This window comes from Camelus bactrianus, chromosome 5 (assembly GCF_048773025.1).
Source record: "Camelus bactrianus isolate YW-2024 breed Bactrian camel chromosome 5, ASM4877302v1, whole genome shotgun sequence".
NCBI lineage: Eukaryota > Metazoa > Chordata > Mammalia > Artiodactyla > Camelidae > Camelus > Camelus bactrianus.
Window position 1 is genome coordinate 85,180,777 of NC_133543.1, and position 15,657 is coordinate 85,196,433.

The window sequence follows — 15,657 nt, forward strand, 5'->3', positions numbered from 1 at the left end:
CACATCCCAAGGGCTCAGCTGAGGAGGGCCACGCTTTAGAACAGGTGTGCCACTTCACTGAGCAGGAATTTGGAAATGTCTAACATTAGAAGCACTTCAGAAACTCCAGCCCAACCTGCCCAAGAGTCACAGTTCTGGGGCAGGTGTCAATAAATGCCTTGTGGGGATGGGCATCTGAAAACATCTCTCAGCTTTGATTCAAAATTAGTTAAAACAAATAATCATGATAGGTTCTTTAAAGAGACCACTTTTTTTTTTTTTGCATGTCCTATTTCAATTTTACTTGTCATAAGGAACTCTCTACTTAAAAAAAAAAAAGTGGTTATTCAAAAAATTTCCATCTATTACATGGTAACAGTCCATAACAGCATTGCATATGTTAATATCCCCGAATTTCAGTCTCTTTCATCTTATCTTGCACCACCAATTGCAAGAGTAAGAACGGGGCTGTTTTTCTCCTCATCATCAGAGTTACTAATATTCCCTTGGAAATTAAAAACTAACACTGCAAGCTTGACCGCAAGCACCCTTTAAACTTGGCCTCTCCCAGCGGGACACCCGGCATTCTGCATCCCATCAATCTGTTCTCCGGCAAAGGCAAACAGTACTTTCCGTTACAATAACTTGTGTCCAGGATAAAAAACAGGCGCTCTGTAGCATATGTAGCATAGCAGCCAGAGCAAAGTTTACTAGCTTTAGCCAATTGGAGGCTATGGAGCTGGGCCAAATTAGCATGTTTTTCTCCGCCTCTAGATGAAGTCATGAGTGAAATATGACATTGAATTTATTTTTAAAAGGGAAGAGGCACAGGAAAGAAAAGCTAAACCTGCAGGAAAGTGCCCTGGGCCGAGGAGAACGCGGTTAGGAAGTGTGTGTGTGCCTCTGAACCCTGAGTGGTTCTCAGTTCTGTATCCTTCGCCTCCCACTGGGTGGAGTAGGCCTTTTAAGAGCAGCTGGAATGCAGTTCCCCTGATCAGTGTAGCCAGTTGTTGCCCGTCTGAACCTCTGCCAGTCCTAGAGAGCGGTGCTCTGAGCGCAAACCAGCGGGCCACGCTCTGCACCCTCACCACCTTCCTTCTCACCGGAGTCAGAATAACGTTCCCACCCATCCAGCCATGGGGGAGGACGCTGCACAAGCTGAAAAGTTCCAGCACCCAGGGCCTGACATGCGGCAGAAGCCAGCCAGCTCCAGCCCGGTGCCTTCCTCCACGCCGAGCCCCAGTCTGAACCCGGGGAGCACGGAGGAGGCCATCCGGGACAACTCGCAGGTGAACGCAGTCACAGTGCTCACGCTCCTGGACAAGCTGGTGAACATGCTGGACGCCGTGCAGGAGAACCAGCACAAGATGGAGCAGCGTCAGATCAGCCTGGAGGGCTCCGTGAAGGGCATCCAGAATGACCTCACCAAGCTCTCCAAGTACCAGGCCTCCACCAGCAACACGGTGAGCAAGCTGCTGGAAAAGTCCCGCAAGGTCAGCGCTCACACGCGGGCCGTCAAGGAGCGCATGGAGACGCAGTGCGCGCAGGTGAAGCGGCTGGAGAACAACCACGCCCAGCTCCTCAGACGCAACCATTTCAAAGTGCTCATCTTCCAGGTCAGTGCCCCTACTGCTCCTCCCACCCAGCTGGGACTCCTCCGCATCCATGATCTCAGTGGGCCTGGCTCTCACAGTCATTTGTACATCTGTCCTGCCTGTCAGGGATCACACACACAAGGCATTGTCCCCGCTGTCTTCGGCGGGCGAACATGAAATCTGCACACAGGGGTGGGAATTTCCCAGGTCGCTGCAGCCTAAACCCAAGGCAGGTGCCTCAGGAGGTAGCAGGTCGGGTCATTTGTCACGGAGCACCTGCATTCACTCCATACAGGTTGGGAAGGTGAGCAGGTGCAGGCACCCTCGTCAAATTCATTTGTCTCCTTGCCTTGTGAACTTGGGGCTCTGACTGCAGCTGTTAGCTGGAAAGGGCAAATTAATTCAGTGGCTGTTTATTAACTCTTTGTGGAAATGAGGTAATCATGTGAGGTTTTGTTTTATCTTTTTTTTAATCAAGAAGCAAGTTTGTAAGTATTCAAAGCATCCCCTTGTCCAAAGGTCACCACCAATCTTTTGAAGACTAACCAAATATTGAAGGCTGATTCCATTTGAGATGAACTAGCCTCTTTTTAAGACACTTTTGGCCAAAACAATCTTGTCGGTTTTTTTCTAGCAAATGATGCACTAAAACTATACAGCATAACTTTTACAAACACACCAGATATGCTTCTCATTGCTCAGAGAGACCACAAATGTAAAATAAAACAAAAGCAGTGTTATCAGTTACAGTTACAAAGGCTAGTCTTGAATATTTTCTCCTTCAAATGGTTGCCTTGGAATAAAAAGGCCACTTAATTTTTTTAATGCATCAATGATGCAATTAATGTAGCTAGAGGCTATTTGGGGACAGGGAAATTGCGTGGGGCTGTTGTTCCGCAAAGTGGTGGGCATTTGTGAATCCAAGGGCAGCCCTGCCTAATGCTGGAAGCCCTTCCGCCCAGTGGAAGCCAGCCAGCACAGAGCCCAGGAAGCAATCACCATCCCTGCCCCAGGGCTGTCTCGTTGTGGCCATGTGAATAGGAAAGGATTTCAAAGCCATGGAGGGGAGAGGCTATAACCAACTGTTCGATTGTGAAAGGCACACAAGAAGAGCCTTCATCTTCCAAAAGAGATTTAGAAATTGGAATTTAAACCGAGGGAGCCTTCTTTCTCTAAACGAATCCGCTCTGCCAAGTTAGAACCTAAGCCCCCTTCCTCCATAAAAGGAGACTCATCTCATTGCTTTTTTGGCCTCCTCAAATTGCACTTGATGTTGTAAAGCTTCTGGCAGCTGATGTCCTCCTATACCTTACAGGCTTTTGCAGCCTGGAAATTTTTTAGCTTTTAATGCAAATGGAATAGCTTTTCATGCACCAGATGAACTGAAGAGATATGGGTAACTGTGCCTTTCTTAAGCCATATAAGATCCTTACTTTATTAGCCTAAAAGATATTAGAAATCTCAACTCTCAAGGCATTTCTAAATTAAATACTGATCTCCAAACAAAACCAAACATGTACAGACCTGTTTAAATCTGAGTTATCAAAGGAACTCTCTCCCCTTCCAGTATGAGTCAGAGAGATTATCTCTTGTCCTATCCCTCAGTTAAGGAGGGAAAACAAAAAATTTTCTAGTAGAGGAAAATCACAATTCGTCGGGATCAGTTTTTGTTTGGTTTTGCCACGTATGTTCTATAGGTGTTGAGGGGAGGGATGAAGAAGATATGTGACTAAAAAATTCAAGAGAACTGTAAATCTGACATTTAAAAGAAAAAAAAAAAACTGCTGGGAACTTAAAGACACGAGCTGCTGGTGAAATGGTGCCACGGTCTCCTGTTTTGTCACATTAGACTGACAGGTGTGAAATTGCAGCCAGAAATGGTAGGAATTCTCCACAGAGTGAGGAAAAGCTGAAACAGGGGCTCAAGACCAAGGTGGAAGCTAAGAGAATCCAAAGCAACGTGTCCAGTCTCCATTCAGGGCCCCTTAGCAAGCAGCCCCCAAGGACCTTTTTTTAAAGAGCAGTTAAGGAGACAGAAAACTAGAGGTAAGGAACTGGACCTTTCTTAAACTGTATAAGATTTTTCTTAGCCTGAAGGATATTAGAAACCTCAACTCTCAAGGTATTGCAAGATGACAATTTTGAAGAAAAAAAAAAACACAAAAAACACAAGTGAAGTCCCTCAGTGGAAAAGTTGCTCTTTCTCTTGATCCTTCTTAAAGTAGGGGTTTGAGGGTAGTAATTATGCCAATGGATAAAAATAATCACTTGTGTTAGAGAGTGGTCTGGTACTGAGGTTGAGTAGATAAATTTTGTCATACGGACACTGGTTCAAATCCTAGTTTCACCACTTGCCACTTGTGCACATTTGGTAGCTTTTCCAAGCTTCTGCTTCCTCATCTGTACATCTTATTAATATCTCAGAATATTAACAAGAGCAAAAATATTCTTGAGCTCTTAGGAAGCCCCGCATACTCCACTAAGCATCTTTCTGGAGTTTATCTCAATTGCCCCAACTTATAGATGAGGATGCCGAGATTCAGAAATGCTTATATCTTGTCCGAAGTTATTTAGTAAGCAAGTAGTGAAGCTGAAATTTGAACTCATACTTAATTGATTTCAAAGTATGCTCTTAAAGATTAGTGGTTCTTCCCTTATGTCTCCCTCATAGGATAAGGAATAAATGGAATAACATATTTTAAATGGTTAATGACTGTCATGATTTAAGAGCTCAAGGAATAGAAGCTCTTCCTGGGTGGATCTGAAATGCACTGCATGGAGAAGAGGCTACACTTGTGCTTGGTCAGAAATATGGCTCTTTAGTAAAAATTGTTCCCATCCTACCCAGGGTCTGTAAAACAGCAATGCATTTGCTTTTTTCAGTCAGGACTTATTAAAAGCTACATACACACACACACACAGACACACACACACACACTGCCATATATTGTATGACAATTACCGTGTTGAAGTCAATATTACATCCCCACCACTCCTGAAAGCAAAGGACTCTGCCCAAAGGGCCTACTCTAAATAGACCCTTCTAGTAGCAGCACAGTCTTCAAAATGAGACAGAGGGTAGGTGTTTCCTAGTAGAACCTGCAGAGTGAGGAGGGCAGATAATGTACCAGGCACCACTTCATGTCTTTAAGTTGTTTGTCACTTTCAGTCCACTTGACCCGTATGCTAGACTTTCCTTTCCTAAATCCACTGGCTTTCTAGTTTAAGACAAAAAAATTAACGTAAAAATAAGAGAGTGAGGAAAAAAATCTGTCACCGGACTGGAACATATTCAGTAGTGTAGTGTTCAGAAGATTATGTTCCCAGATGTTTCCAACTTGTAAAGTCCTGTTGTGTCCGCCAAAATCTGCAGGTACTTTTTGGTTGGTTGGTTCACCTACTAGATGCACATTAGCATTTTTAAAAATTCTAAAATCTGTCCTTAATTTGTTCTATTGAAAACGTATCATGTATTTATTTAAGTTGGTACTGAACTTACAACATTGTTGTAGCTGTTAAGCCTCTCAAGACTTAGCAATTACTTCAAATTATAACCAGTAGAATCTAAAACTGGAGAAAATTCATCTCCTTTTGAGCAATAAAATACATTGTAAAATCCTTATTAAACTTATCAGCTTCCCTTTTTACAGTTTTTTAAAATAATAGCTTAAGATCAATGTTTGAATTCAAAATACTGTGACAGGACCCAGTATAAATAAGACTCAGAGGGGTTGCTGATCAAAAAGCAAATGCTAAAGACTAATAGAACTAATTTGCCTATAAGTGCATACATATCTTTTACTAAAAGCAAAATTTATACAGAAAAATCAGTGAATTTACAGTTAAGATGAAATTTTCACTAGAATTTCACAGGTAACTGGCCCTGAGGGTGTGATGATTATTTGAATGAGCAGTTTGGGAATGATTTCAAATCCAGGGAACAAAATGAGAGTACTCATGGACAGTTTACACTTACATCCACATAAAATTGTGAAATTAGGTGAAAAGAGTAGAGGTTAGATATTTGCTGTGGATACATTTGTGGAGAATCAAGCCTATAAATGTGTTCAAATATTCATCATTTGGGTTCCTTTGACAAGAAGAGAAGTTTAGAAGGGTGCTAAAAGTGTAACGTCGTCAGACTATTTTTTTAAATTCATTTTTTTAAAGGCTGTACTTTTTCACTACCCTGAAAACTGCTACATTAGTACAGACTTAGAAGAAATGGGGATATTGGTGATCAAAGACACCTCTTGATGTTCATAACACATTGATTAATGTTCCCATAGTGGGATACTGGTTTTGATGCACTAGTTATCCAGTGCACTTTCAGTTTATGAGATAAACAAAATACTAGTTCTTATTGTATTATTTACACTTACTGAATGTCAGCACTGCCTCAGGCACTTTAAATGAACAACTGATTATTGTCAATATTTCTTCTAAAGAATAATTTTCTCTCATATATCAAAAAACTAGACTCTACCTGAGATGCAGCCTTTCCAAGTAAATGTCACCCCTTCTGTTGTTTTGTAATCTATATCTGTTTGAATTGAACAAATGAAAAATGTTCTCCAATGCAACTCAGGTCCTGCAGTTTTGATGCTTGTATGAAAGCAAACATGTGAGGCATTTGTACCCTATGAGATCACTTCTGCAATTTGTTAACTAGTTTTCATGGGATTTAGGTTAATATCACAGTATCAAATATTTTAGAGCTGGCAAGCACCTCAATAATCATGTAGTTTAACCTCATTTTATATTAAAGGAGGAGAGGCCCTGAGAAACAAAGTGACTAGCAAGGTTTCACTTTACTAATAATGGAAATTATAGAACTGAATTATGAAATGAGTGAAAACAAAACACTATAATCCCACTATGGCAAAGTTCATGTCTACTAGGTTTTCTACAACAGCTTTTAAATAATTCAGTGTGGTTTGCTTTTTGTTTTGTTTCATGGGTTTTTGTGCGTGCAACAAGGAACACCTAACCAGTGTGATCTTAAAAAAGAATTGAACCCTTGATAACACTGAAAAATAATGAAACTTTTAAATCCTCCAGAATGTGAAAGACTGCTTAGGGATTATAACTAATGCATTTTATTCTTATGACTTGCTGATTCCACTGACAGCTGCCTTAGGGGTGCAGTTCTAATCAATGGCTTTATCCGCTTGGCAATCTATACCTCAGAAACACAAATCGGAGAAAACCATCAATGTGTAAAAGAGACCTATAAATCAGAATGTCAGGTGGGCACAGTTCCATTTTAATAACTAGTATTTAGAGATTATTGGATAAAACATTCCATGGACACAAATTTATGGTCCTCATATCCCTCCAGGATGCCACTACATCCCTGTGGGAATGTAACAGTCTTTGTTATTTTCTTCTAACAACAGGGATGATAAGTTAGTGACAGGAGGGCAAACTGCCTTTTTCAAGCTTTTAAATGACTCACTGCAGGCTTCCTTTTCTAATGCTAGTCATAGAGTCTCCTCCTCTTCTAAAGTGTGCGTATCTATACATGTGCAAAGAAGATTTGCTTCCATGAGCATCAACCCGAGAAGTGCCCAGCATGTTGGCCGGTTTCTCTGTGTTGATATCTACAGGAACGACTGAGACTATTAGTACACAAGAATCAACAGAAACTGCAAACAAGCAAAAGTGCAAGGAAAAATGCCACTTCTCAAGGGTTCTTTCCACTCTTTTGCTCTTTTATGGTTCAAGCATATATCACTCATACGTGTTTAATTCTCCCTTCCTTTTAAAAACTCCTAAGGGTCCTTGTGAAAGGTCAGAACCAGGAGCAGCTGCATCACTGGGGCTGAATACCTTTTTGAAAATTAATCTGTAGGACAAATAGTCAGTTGCGTGGGAGTCTCTACTGTGTAGAACTACTCAAGGAAGCAATGCAACCCACAAGGGATTCTTAATGCCACATGAAGGAGTTACAAACCCGAAGTAGAATCAAGGATGTATATTTGATCCTTCCCCTTGAAAGAGCCATCAATCTTAGAATCTGCAAGAGAAAGCAGATCAAATACTTTATAATAGGAGGCTGAAGGTAGAAGTATCGCCTCACCTGTAGGCAGGTGAAATATCAAGTATTTCCACGAGGTGTGTGCCCTGAGCAACTCACACATGAGCAGGTAAGACTGGACACCTGGGGGACAGTGCAGTTACAGAGGATCCACTGTCCGAAGTTCAGGTTGAATTTCCACCACTGTAACAGCTATCCTACAGTCAAATACCTTGTATACATTTTCCTAACAAATAGAGATTGTGAAGAGTGTCAGCATTTTTCTGCTTCTAAACACACATTACGGAAAGGTAAGACCTACATGTACTAGGACTTCACAAATTCCTGTGTGAAAGGAAAGGGCTTCCCCTCAGAGTGGAACTATAAAAAGATGCAAAATAAACATTATCCAGGAGACAGAACACAAAATACTGCTTGAGTAATTAAAATGACAGCAGAAGCATAGCAGTTGGCCAAGAAGACATATCTCACTTGTTTCCAGTTGTGGAAAGACAGTTCTAACTCTTTCTGGATTCTGTCTGTTCCCACTGGGTTTATCTTCATAGCTGGCATCAAAGGGTTCTTGTATAAATTTATCTGGCATCGTATAAAGGAGTTCAGTTGGGTTTCCCACCTTCCTTCGACTGCCCTTGTGTATGCAGTGTGTATCCACCACAGATCACTTCTGATTCACCTGATAATTCAGTTTTCCCAAACCTGCCCTCAAGGGACACATGGTGAGAGAGTCAAGAGTCTAAGACTCAACAGTAACTGTGCTTTTTTAACAATAAATTTACATTTCATTAAAAATGCACTATTAATAGTTTAACTCGTTGAGAATTAGTTAGTATGTCTCTCTTCTGGTGAGGCTGAAGAAAGGGAAGTTATCAGAGTAATCCTTTGATTACCCAGAGATTAGACTATACAGAATACACCTCTTCTTTAGTAACCAAGGCTTATTTTTCCAGTTTTCCACCTGAATTTCTGCCTTCTTCTCTGAGAACTTTAAGTAACACTTCACTGAGCTCTTGGTTTCTTCCTTTCCTGCAGGCAACTCCTGTCAAACTTTCCCAACCCTCTTGTCAAACCCCAAAAGTAATTTTGCTTCTGGACTAAGCATCAGAGCTCTCGCTATTTCTGCAGCCTGCCCCTTCTTCAGTAATACTCATCCACTGAGAATAAAATCCTTCCTTAAAAAGGGAAACCACCAAGCCCCTTAGGCCTGGTTCTCATTTCCCAGTGGTGGCAGCAGTCAGCAAACTTCCTTCTAGACACAGAGCCAGGCCCATTCGTCCGTAGTCCTCAGGCCTACTCAACAGAGGGACAGTGTCCACCCCAGCAACCCCCAGGGCTGCGTTAGAAAGCCTCCTCACCCGACATGCACTCAAACACCTGAGGAGCTCTCAGGAACTGCTCTAGTCACCGGGGCATAACAACCAACGAGAGACAGAAGTTCCCCTCTCATGAGAACTATATGCCAATGAAAAAGATGCAAGTCGAAACTTGACACGTGGCAAAGTTGTTCTCTGTAAACATCCATGTCATAAATGACTTGCGGGAATCTCATGCTCCTTTCACTTTTTTACTTTATCTTTTATACTGTGTTTCTGACACATTCTGTGATATTTGAAATGGGAGAGTGTGGAGAGAGCTTTGAGAAAGAGAATCTGTGATTTCTTCACTCTACCAAGGATCCTGTTAACCAGATGCCCTGCTTTTTACCTGTACCCAAGATGTTAACCAATTTACAGAAAGGACTCTTACGAGTAGGTGTGTGTAAGGGGGAGACATGGAGCTGTATTTTTTCAGAGTATCATAATTATACTATTCAGTATAATTAAAACATTGTCCACTTAGTCTTTGTAGCAAGAAGTTACAAGTAAGCAGGTAAACTCTTAGAACATGTTTTTGATCATAACCCCAATTTTATTGACTTTTCAGTCAATCAAAAATGCAAAACAAGAAGGGAAGCTCTTACCATTAACATAAACTTTGCATGAAGTTCAGCTCCCAGGAAGGCTTAAAAAATTTTTTTTAATTAAAGTATAGTTGATTTACAATGTTGTGTTAGTTTCAGGCATACAGCAAAAAGATTCAGTTATACACATATATACGTAGGTGTGTGTATATATATATACACACACATATATACACACACACACACACACACATATATATATATATATATATGTATATATATATATATATATATATATATATATATATATATATGTATATATATATATATATATATATATATATTCTTTTTCAGGTTCTTATCCATTATAGGTTATTATAAGATATTGACTGTAGTTCCTTGTGCTACACAGTAGGTTCTTGTTGGTTATTTTATATATAGAGTATATACATGTTAATCTCAAACTCCTAATGTATCCCCAACCCGCCCCTTCCCTTTTGGTAACCATAAGTTTGTCTTCTATGTCCCAGACAGACTTTTAAATTCACTACATCCGTGTTTTGGTTTTTTTTTTTAACTGAAAGTTTACTGGGCAGTCCACAGTATAATCAGGAATCTCGGCCTGAAGGCCGGTGCAGGGGCCTGGAGCCTGGCCCACCTCGGCATTCTTGCAGATCCCCTAGTACTCCTGGTTGTGCAGTTTGAAAGCTGATACTCTAGGTCAAATCCTCTTGTTCACATTTGGAAGGAACTGAGACCCAAGGAGATGAAGTTATTTGCTGAAACCCTCAGAGCCATCGAGCAGGACAGCAAGGACTGAGAGCCACGCCTCCTGTCACACGTTCTTGTCCCTGTGCCATTTCTTCCAGTGAAGGCACCTGCTGGCTGGCTCTCATTTTCCAACAGTCAAAAAAAAAAAAAAAATAAAGTAAAAATCAAAGGGATTCCTATGCTGGGTGACACACATCTGAATTCAAATCTCCCCACTTAGCAACACCGGAGAACCGTCTGTCTTACACTCGGGGGGAAGAGGTGTGCTGAGGCATAGGGAGAGGCAGATCTTTGTACTCCTAGAAGCTGGAGGAAGAGGTGTGCTGGGAATAGTGCGGGAGGCAGATTCCTGAGTTTCCCTCCTCAGTCTTCACTGTAGGTAGGAGCTGAAGTATTCTTGCCCAGGGAAGCCCTGTTTAACAAGAGAGGCTTGATAAGGTACACCTGGCAGCATAAATCCCCTTGTTGCTCCAGAAATGGCCCAAGCATACCATCTTCCCTTACAATCAATGCCCACAAAGAATGCACTAAACCACAAGGCTTTGCAAGTGGGTCCCCAGCAAGCCTGGCCCTTGCTACTCTTACTCCAAAATTACGTCATTAGAAAAATGAGTGTGCACTTTTAAACAGCTACCAAGGTTGATCATGCCTTTACCTCTGACTTCTGTTTGCGGAGGGAACCTGGTGTCTGGTTTACTGGGTGTCTGACACTTGAGGATTTTCCAGTTCTCCCCCTGCCTTCATCTTTTATCTTGACTTCCAGGCTCTTTTGTGGTGGGATTTTGGCAGGAACAGAGCCTGAGGGTAGAAGAGAGAGGCCCTCTGGGTTCACAGTAACTTACTTTAGCTCCTTTATCTAGGCAGCTTCCTGGTCAGTCTGAGCCACAGCCCACTTCCCTCCCTGCCTGTCACTGATACAGCCCTTGCCAGATGCCCTCAGAATATTCCCAATAGGCAGCCCTTGGCCTTATCCAGCCTAGGGGGGATGAGCTGATCAGTTTAGAATTAACTTCATATTCTAGAAAACTGAAACACAGACATACGGTTTCTGTCAGGCCAAAACACGTACACACAAATCACAGCAGTTCGCGACCACTGTTAAATGTGTTATTAACATGAAATCTACACTGGCCATCTTTTCAGGAAGAAAATGAGATCCCTGCCAGTGTGTTTGTGAAGGAGCCGGTTTCCAGCCCAGCGGAAGGGAAGGAGGAGCCAGCTGACGAAAACAAGTCCCTGCAGGAAGCTTTGCACACAGTGGACCTCTCATCTGATGATGAATTGCCCCACGACGAGGAGGCCCTGGAAGACAGTGCTGACGAAAAGATGGAAGAAAGTAGGGCAGAAAAAATAAAAAGATCCAGTCTCCGGAAAGTGGATAGCCTCAAGAAAGCCTTTTCTCGCCAGAACATTGAGAAAAAGATGAACAAGCTAGGGACAAAAATCGTATCTGTAGAGAGGAGAGAGAAGATTAAGAAATCTCTCACTTCCAATCACCAAAAAATATCCTCGGGGAAAAGCTCTCCCTTCAAGGTTTCTCCCCTCACTTTTGGTCGAAAGAAAGTCCGAGAGGGAGAAAGCCCTGCAGAAAATGAAACCAGGTCAGAAGACATGCCCAGCAGTGAGATGCCCAACGACCACGAGGAGAGCTCGTTTGCGGAGGGTCTTTCCGAAGTCTCCCTCACCAGTGCCCTGGCGGAAGGGAAGAGCGTGGACGGGGATGCGGACAGGGCGGCCTCGAGAGGGAGTCACTCGGCTGTGGACAGCAACATCGACCTGACCATCGTGGAAGATGAAGAGGAGGAGTCGGTGGCCCTGGAGCAGGCGCAGCTGGTGCGCTACGCAGGAGACTACGTGCTGACCTCCGAGGAGGCGGAGCAGTCGGAGGAGCAGCCTGTGCAGCCGGCGGTCCTCCAGGTGGACCAGACCGCCTAAACGCACAGCCTGCTGCGCCCGGCCTGCGCTTTCAGTTAGGGGCGTAGCCGGAGCCTAGAAACGAACTCCTGAGCATCTCCAGCACTACGCATTCACACCCGTCACTGTCCAGGCAGTCATCAGTTACTACACAGTAGCAGCACACACGTGACCAAGACTTACTAAGAAGGCAGCCTATCAGGGTCTACACTTCTAATTTACTCTCAGGTTCCATTTCGGTAGTTCTTTAAGATTGCCCAGAAGAAACGGAGCAGTCGCAAAACACCGATCAATTCGGCTTAGTCAGAAAAACCAGAGGCTATGTAAGATACTAATCATGCAATGTGATTCATTTTTTGTCATTCCATAAGCTCAATGAATTGTACCAGTAATATATTGAATTTCCATAGAACTCTGTAAATCTATAGTCTTCAAGTGTGTGATACATAATACACATATGTATTTTAGCTAAAGAGGTAACTACTTGTATCTCTTAAGAAGAAAACACTTTTCTTAAAAGGTGGAAGAGAAAGTTCAGTTGATCATTCACATAGTGGAAACTAATGTTTATTGAAAGTGAAGGAGAAATTGAAAGACTATGATAATCAGCTAATGAAGTAAGATATGTAGAAAAGTTGAGATGATTAGATAAAGAAAACTAAGGAGACTTCGGAAAATAAAAGAAACAGGAAACCAAGACTGCCAAAGAGAATGAAGACAGAAAAAAGTATATGCTCAAAAGCGAAACTTTTACAGTATTAGTTCAAGCATTTCACTCTATATAACAACACTAAAGAAGTTCATATATTGTGGATAATATGTTATCTCTTCACAGTATTTTTATTTTCCAATGTTTTCAAATAATATAAAAACACTTTGCTCTGTTAAAGCTGCATTTTTCTTAATAAATAAAAGACATTACAAGTATTTCTCTAAGGAAGTTCAAAAGGATGTTGTCTCTTTAACACTGGAATGAACATAAATCTTCAAAATTAGTACATACTGCCTTTTGTAGGAAGTTGGGTCATAGTATTCTTTAACGTTTTCCAAATTTGATATAATCCTTACACTCCAAATGATGTAATGTGGGTTTATAAGATGTCAGAATCAACAGGTTTAAGAAGGAAAAGATTCTGTTTTTCCTTTTTTTGTACATAATGGTAATTTCATTGCAGTTTTATTTATATAGTCATTTCACAGAATATTAATGTGTTTCTTAACTTCTTAAAGCATGCTAGTGTTTATGTACATGTGCACAGTTACTCAGAGTAATTTTTACTACCACCTAACATTATACTAAAGTATTGTTTTATCTATTTTTAATTACAGAATGGTAGTGTTTTGAGAAAACGATTATAGTTTAAAGACAGTTGTACCAGAGAGCAAATTCCCTTCCTTTAGTATGCACCACTCACTATAAGTAACCTTACAAATATAGATAATCCAAGACAGTATTAACAAACTATGCTTTGTCTTAGAAAAGATACAGAATTAACAGATGTATTTTGTTGCCTCACTGATACAGCTATATTATTATTTTGCAATAATGTACCCCAAATATTAGATTATTGAACTAACACTGGCTATGTTAAAGAAGACTAAATAAACCAAAAAATAAAAAGTATATAAAAATGTCAGTTTCTTGGCAGAATGATTTTAAAACAACAGAAAGAATTGACTTTTAAACTCTCCTCCAAATGTAGCCATAATGTTGATTGTTTCAGTCCTGATTTCCCCTATTAACTCTGCTTTCTTTTTTCCCTGATCTCATTTAGAAATCTGAGTCTCATTCTTCAAGTTTAACTTTCTTGACATCACCTTGCCAGCTCTGGAGAGCATCTGAATTTATTGCAGCAGCTTGATGAATTTGATAGTTCCATCTGCATTTTTATTATTTTGTACCAGACCTTATAATACCTTAAATAGCCCTGCAAACATGAATGTACTGAGCCATACATTCAGTTGATTCGCCCAGATACACCTCTGTCTTTTGCAGTGCCATCCACTTGGTAAAAGACTTAATTTCACCCAGGGCCCTAAACATGTCTGTTTAACCTTTACAAAGTTACAGTCATTTCTTGAAGCTGAGAAGTTGGGGGATCCAAGGCTAATGTAATGTTTACATTTCCTTTTCAAAAATGCTTATGTCCTTTGTTTCTAGAAACTATCTGCATGTCAGTGAAAAACTGCACTCAGGCATCGTTTTAGATTTGACTGACAAACATTTATTCTTTGTTCCTCATTTGAAGCGTTACAATCCTAGGCAATAAAAGAGAGAATTAGGCCAGATAATTGCTGGAAGACACATACTGTAGGGATTAGAGACAGCAGCAGTTGTGGAAAGGGAAACTATTTATTCTGCATTATTGTAGAATCATTTGCATACTGGTGAGGCTGCAAAGTCCCCAAATTAGATATATCTTCCTCCCACCCATCCAATAACCCATTGCTAACTTTATGTGCCAGGAGCTCAAGAACTGGATTAGTTTTCCCCCAAAGATTGGTTATACATTAATAAGCACTGAGATCCATATCTTAGAAAGACAATTCAGGAATAAGATGTATCTATTACATGGATCACAAACCTCACAGAAATAAAACAAAGATGTCATTCTTCCATGAGATTTTATTTTTCAAATACATATACATATATTTCAACAAAAATATTTTCCTCTTTCCACTTACAACTCTAGTATTTGGCTGAATTTCTTTTTATACATGAAAATAAAAGACCCACAGAAAGGCCAGTTCTGCACCAAATAAAAATATTTTTACATGTACTGTGTGATGAAAGCCTAAAATGTTTCTGCTTTTAGCAATGCTTATGCAGAAGAGCAAGGTTTGAACCCCACGCTCTTCAGTCCACTATCAGGAAACTAGAAGCTCCTTTGACAGAGCCAAGCCACTAGTGTAAGTAAAGGTTATAATGAAAGTCATTTCCTACATTAAGACACTAATGCCCAAGCCCAGTTAATTCCTGCTCGAAACTTTGTTTACTGCCCTACGGCCCAGTCTAAGTGATTTTATATTGGAGACTGGGAGTATGAGGAATGGAGATACAGGCAGCAATCATTATTAACAGTTCCATAGCAACCACAAGTCTTTTCCTAAAAACCAAGACTCTGACACTGCAAAACAAGTTTCAGACGAAATTGGCATTGGACCTTTGTATTCTGCTTGATCTGGGCGGCGAGATAGAGACTTCTGCAGCTGGGAATGCATTCTTCCGGGGAACAGGCAGTAATTCACATTATTAAAGATACATTCTTCTGGTTTTTTTGTTTTAACCATTGCATTATCCTGTAGTATTTGAAACTCTAAAATTATCTTTAACTCTCCACACAAACTGCCCCAGTGAAGAACCCACGCTTTTAGCAAAATAGCTTGATATTCATACACTTAAAGACTTTCCACTAAAATACAATTCATTAAATATTTATAGAGCAATATAGAGATTTGTC

General features: G+C 40.8%; 1 protein-coding gene across 1 annotated transcript; it reads left to right on the plus strand.

The window, feature by feature from the left end:
• Positions 1 to 796: 796 nt before the first annotated feature.
• Positions 797 to 13,833, plus strand: CAVIN2 (caveolae associated protein 2). The gene is made up of 2 exons (XM_010948701.3): positions 797 to 1,595; positions 11,426 to 13,833. Exons 1-2 carry the CDS (start codon positions 1,116 to 1,118, stop codon positions 12,215 to 12,217), a joined length of 1,272 nt encoding a protein of 423 aa, XP_010947003.3. The 5' UTR covers positions 797 to 1,115; the 3' UTR covers positions 12,218 to 13,833.
• The last annotated feature ends 1,824 nt before the right edge of the window (positions 13,834 to 15,657 follow it).

Bases quoted from the DNA above. Each gene is read 5' to 3' on its own strand.
- CAVIN2 (XM_010948701.3), top strand. From the start codon at position 1,116: ATGGGGGAGGACGCTGCACAAGCTGAAAAGTTCCAGCACCCAGGGCCT. The intron at 1,596-11,425 runs GTCAGTGCCCCT...CCATCTTTTCAG, and splicing joins TCAAAGTGCTCATCTTCCAG to GAAGAAAATGAGATCCCTGC.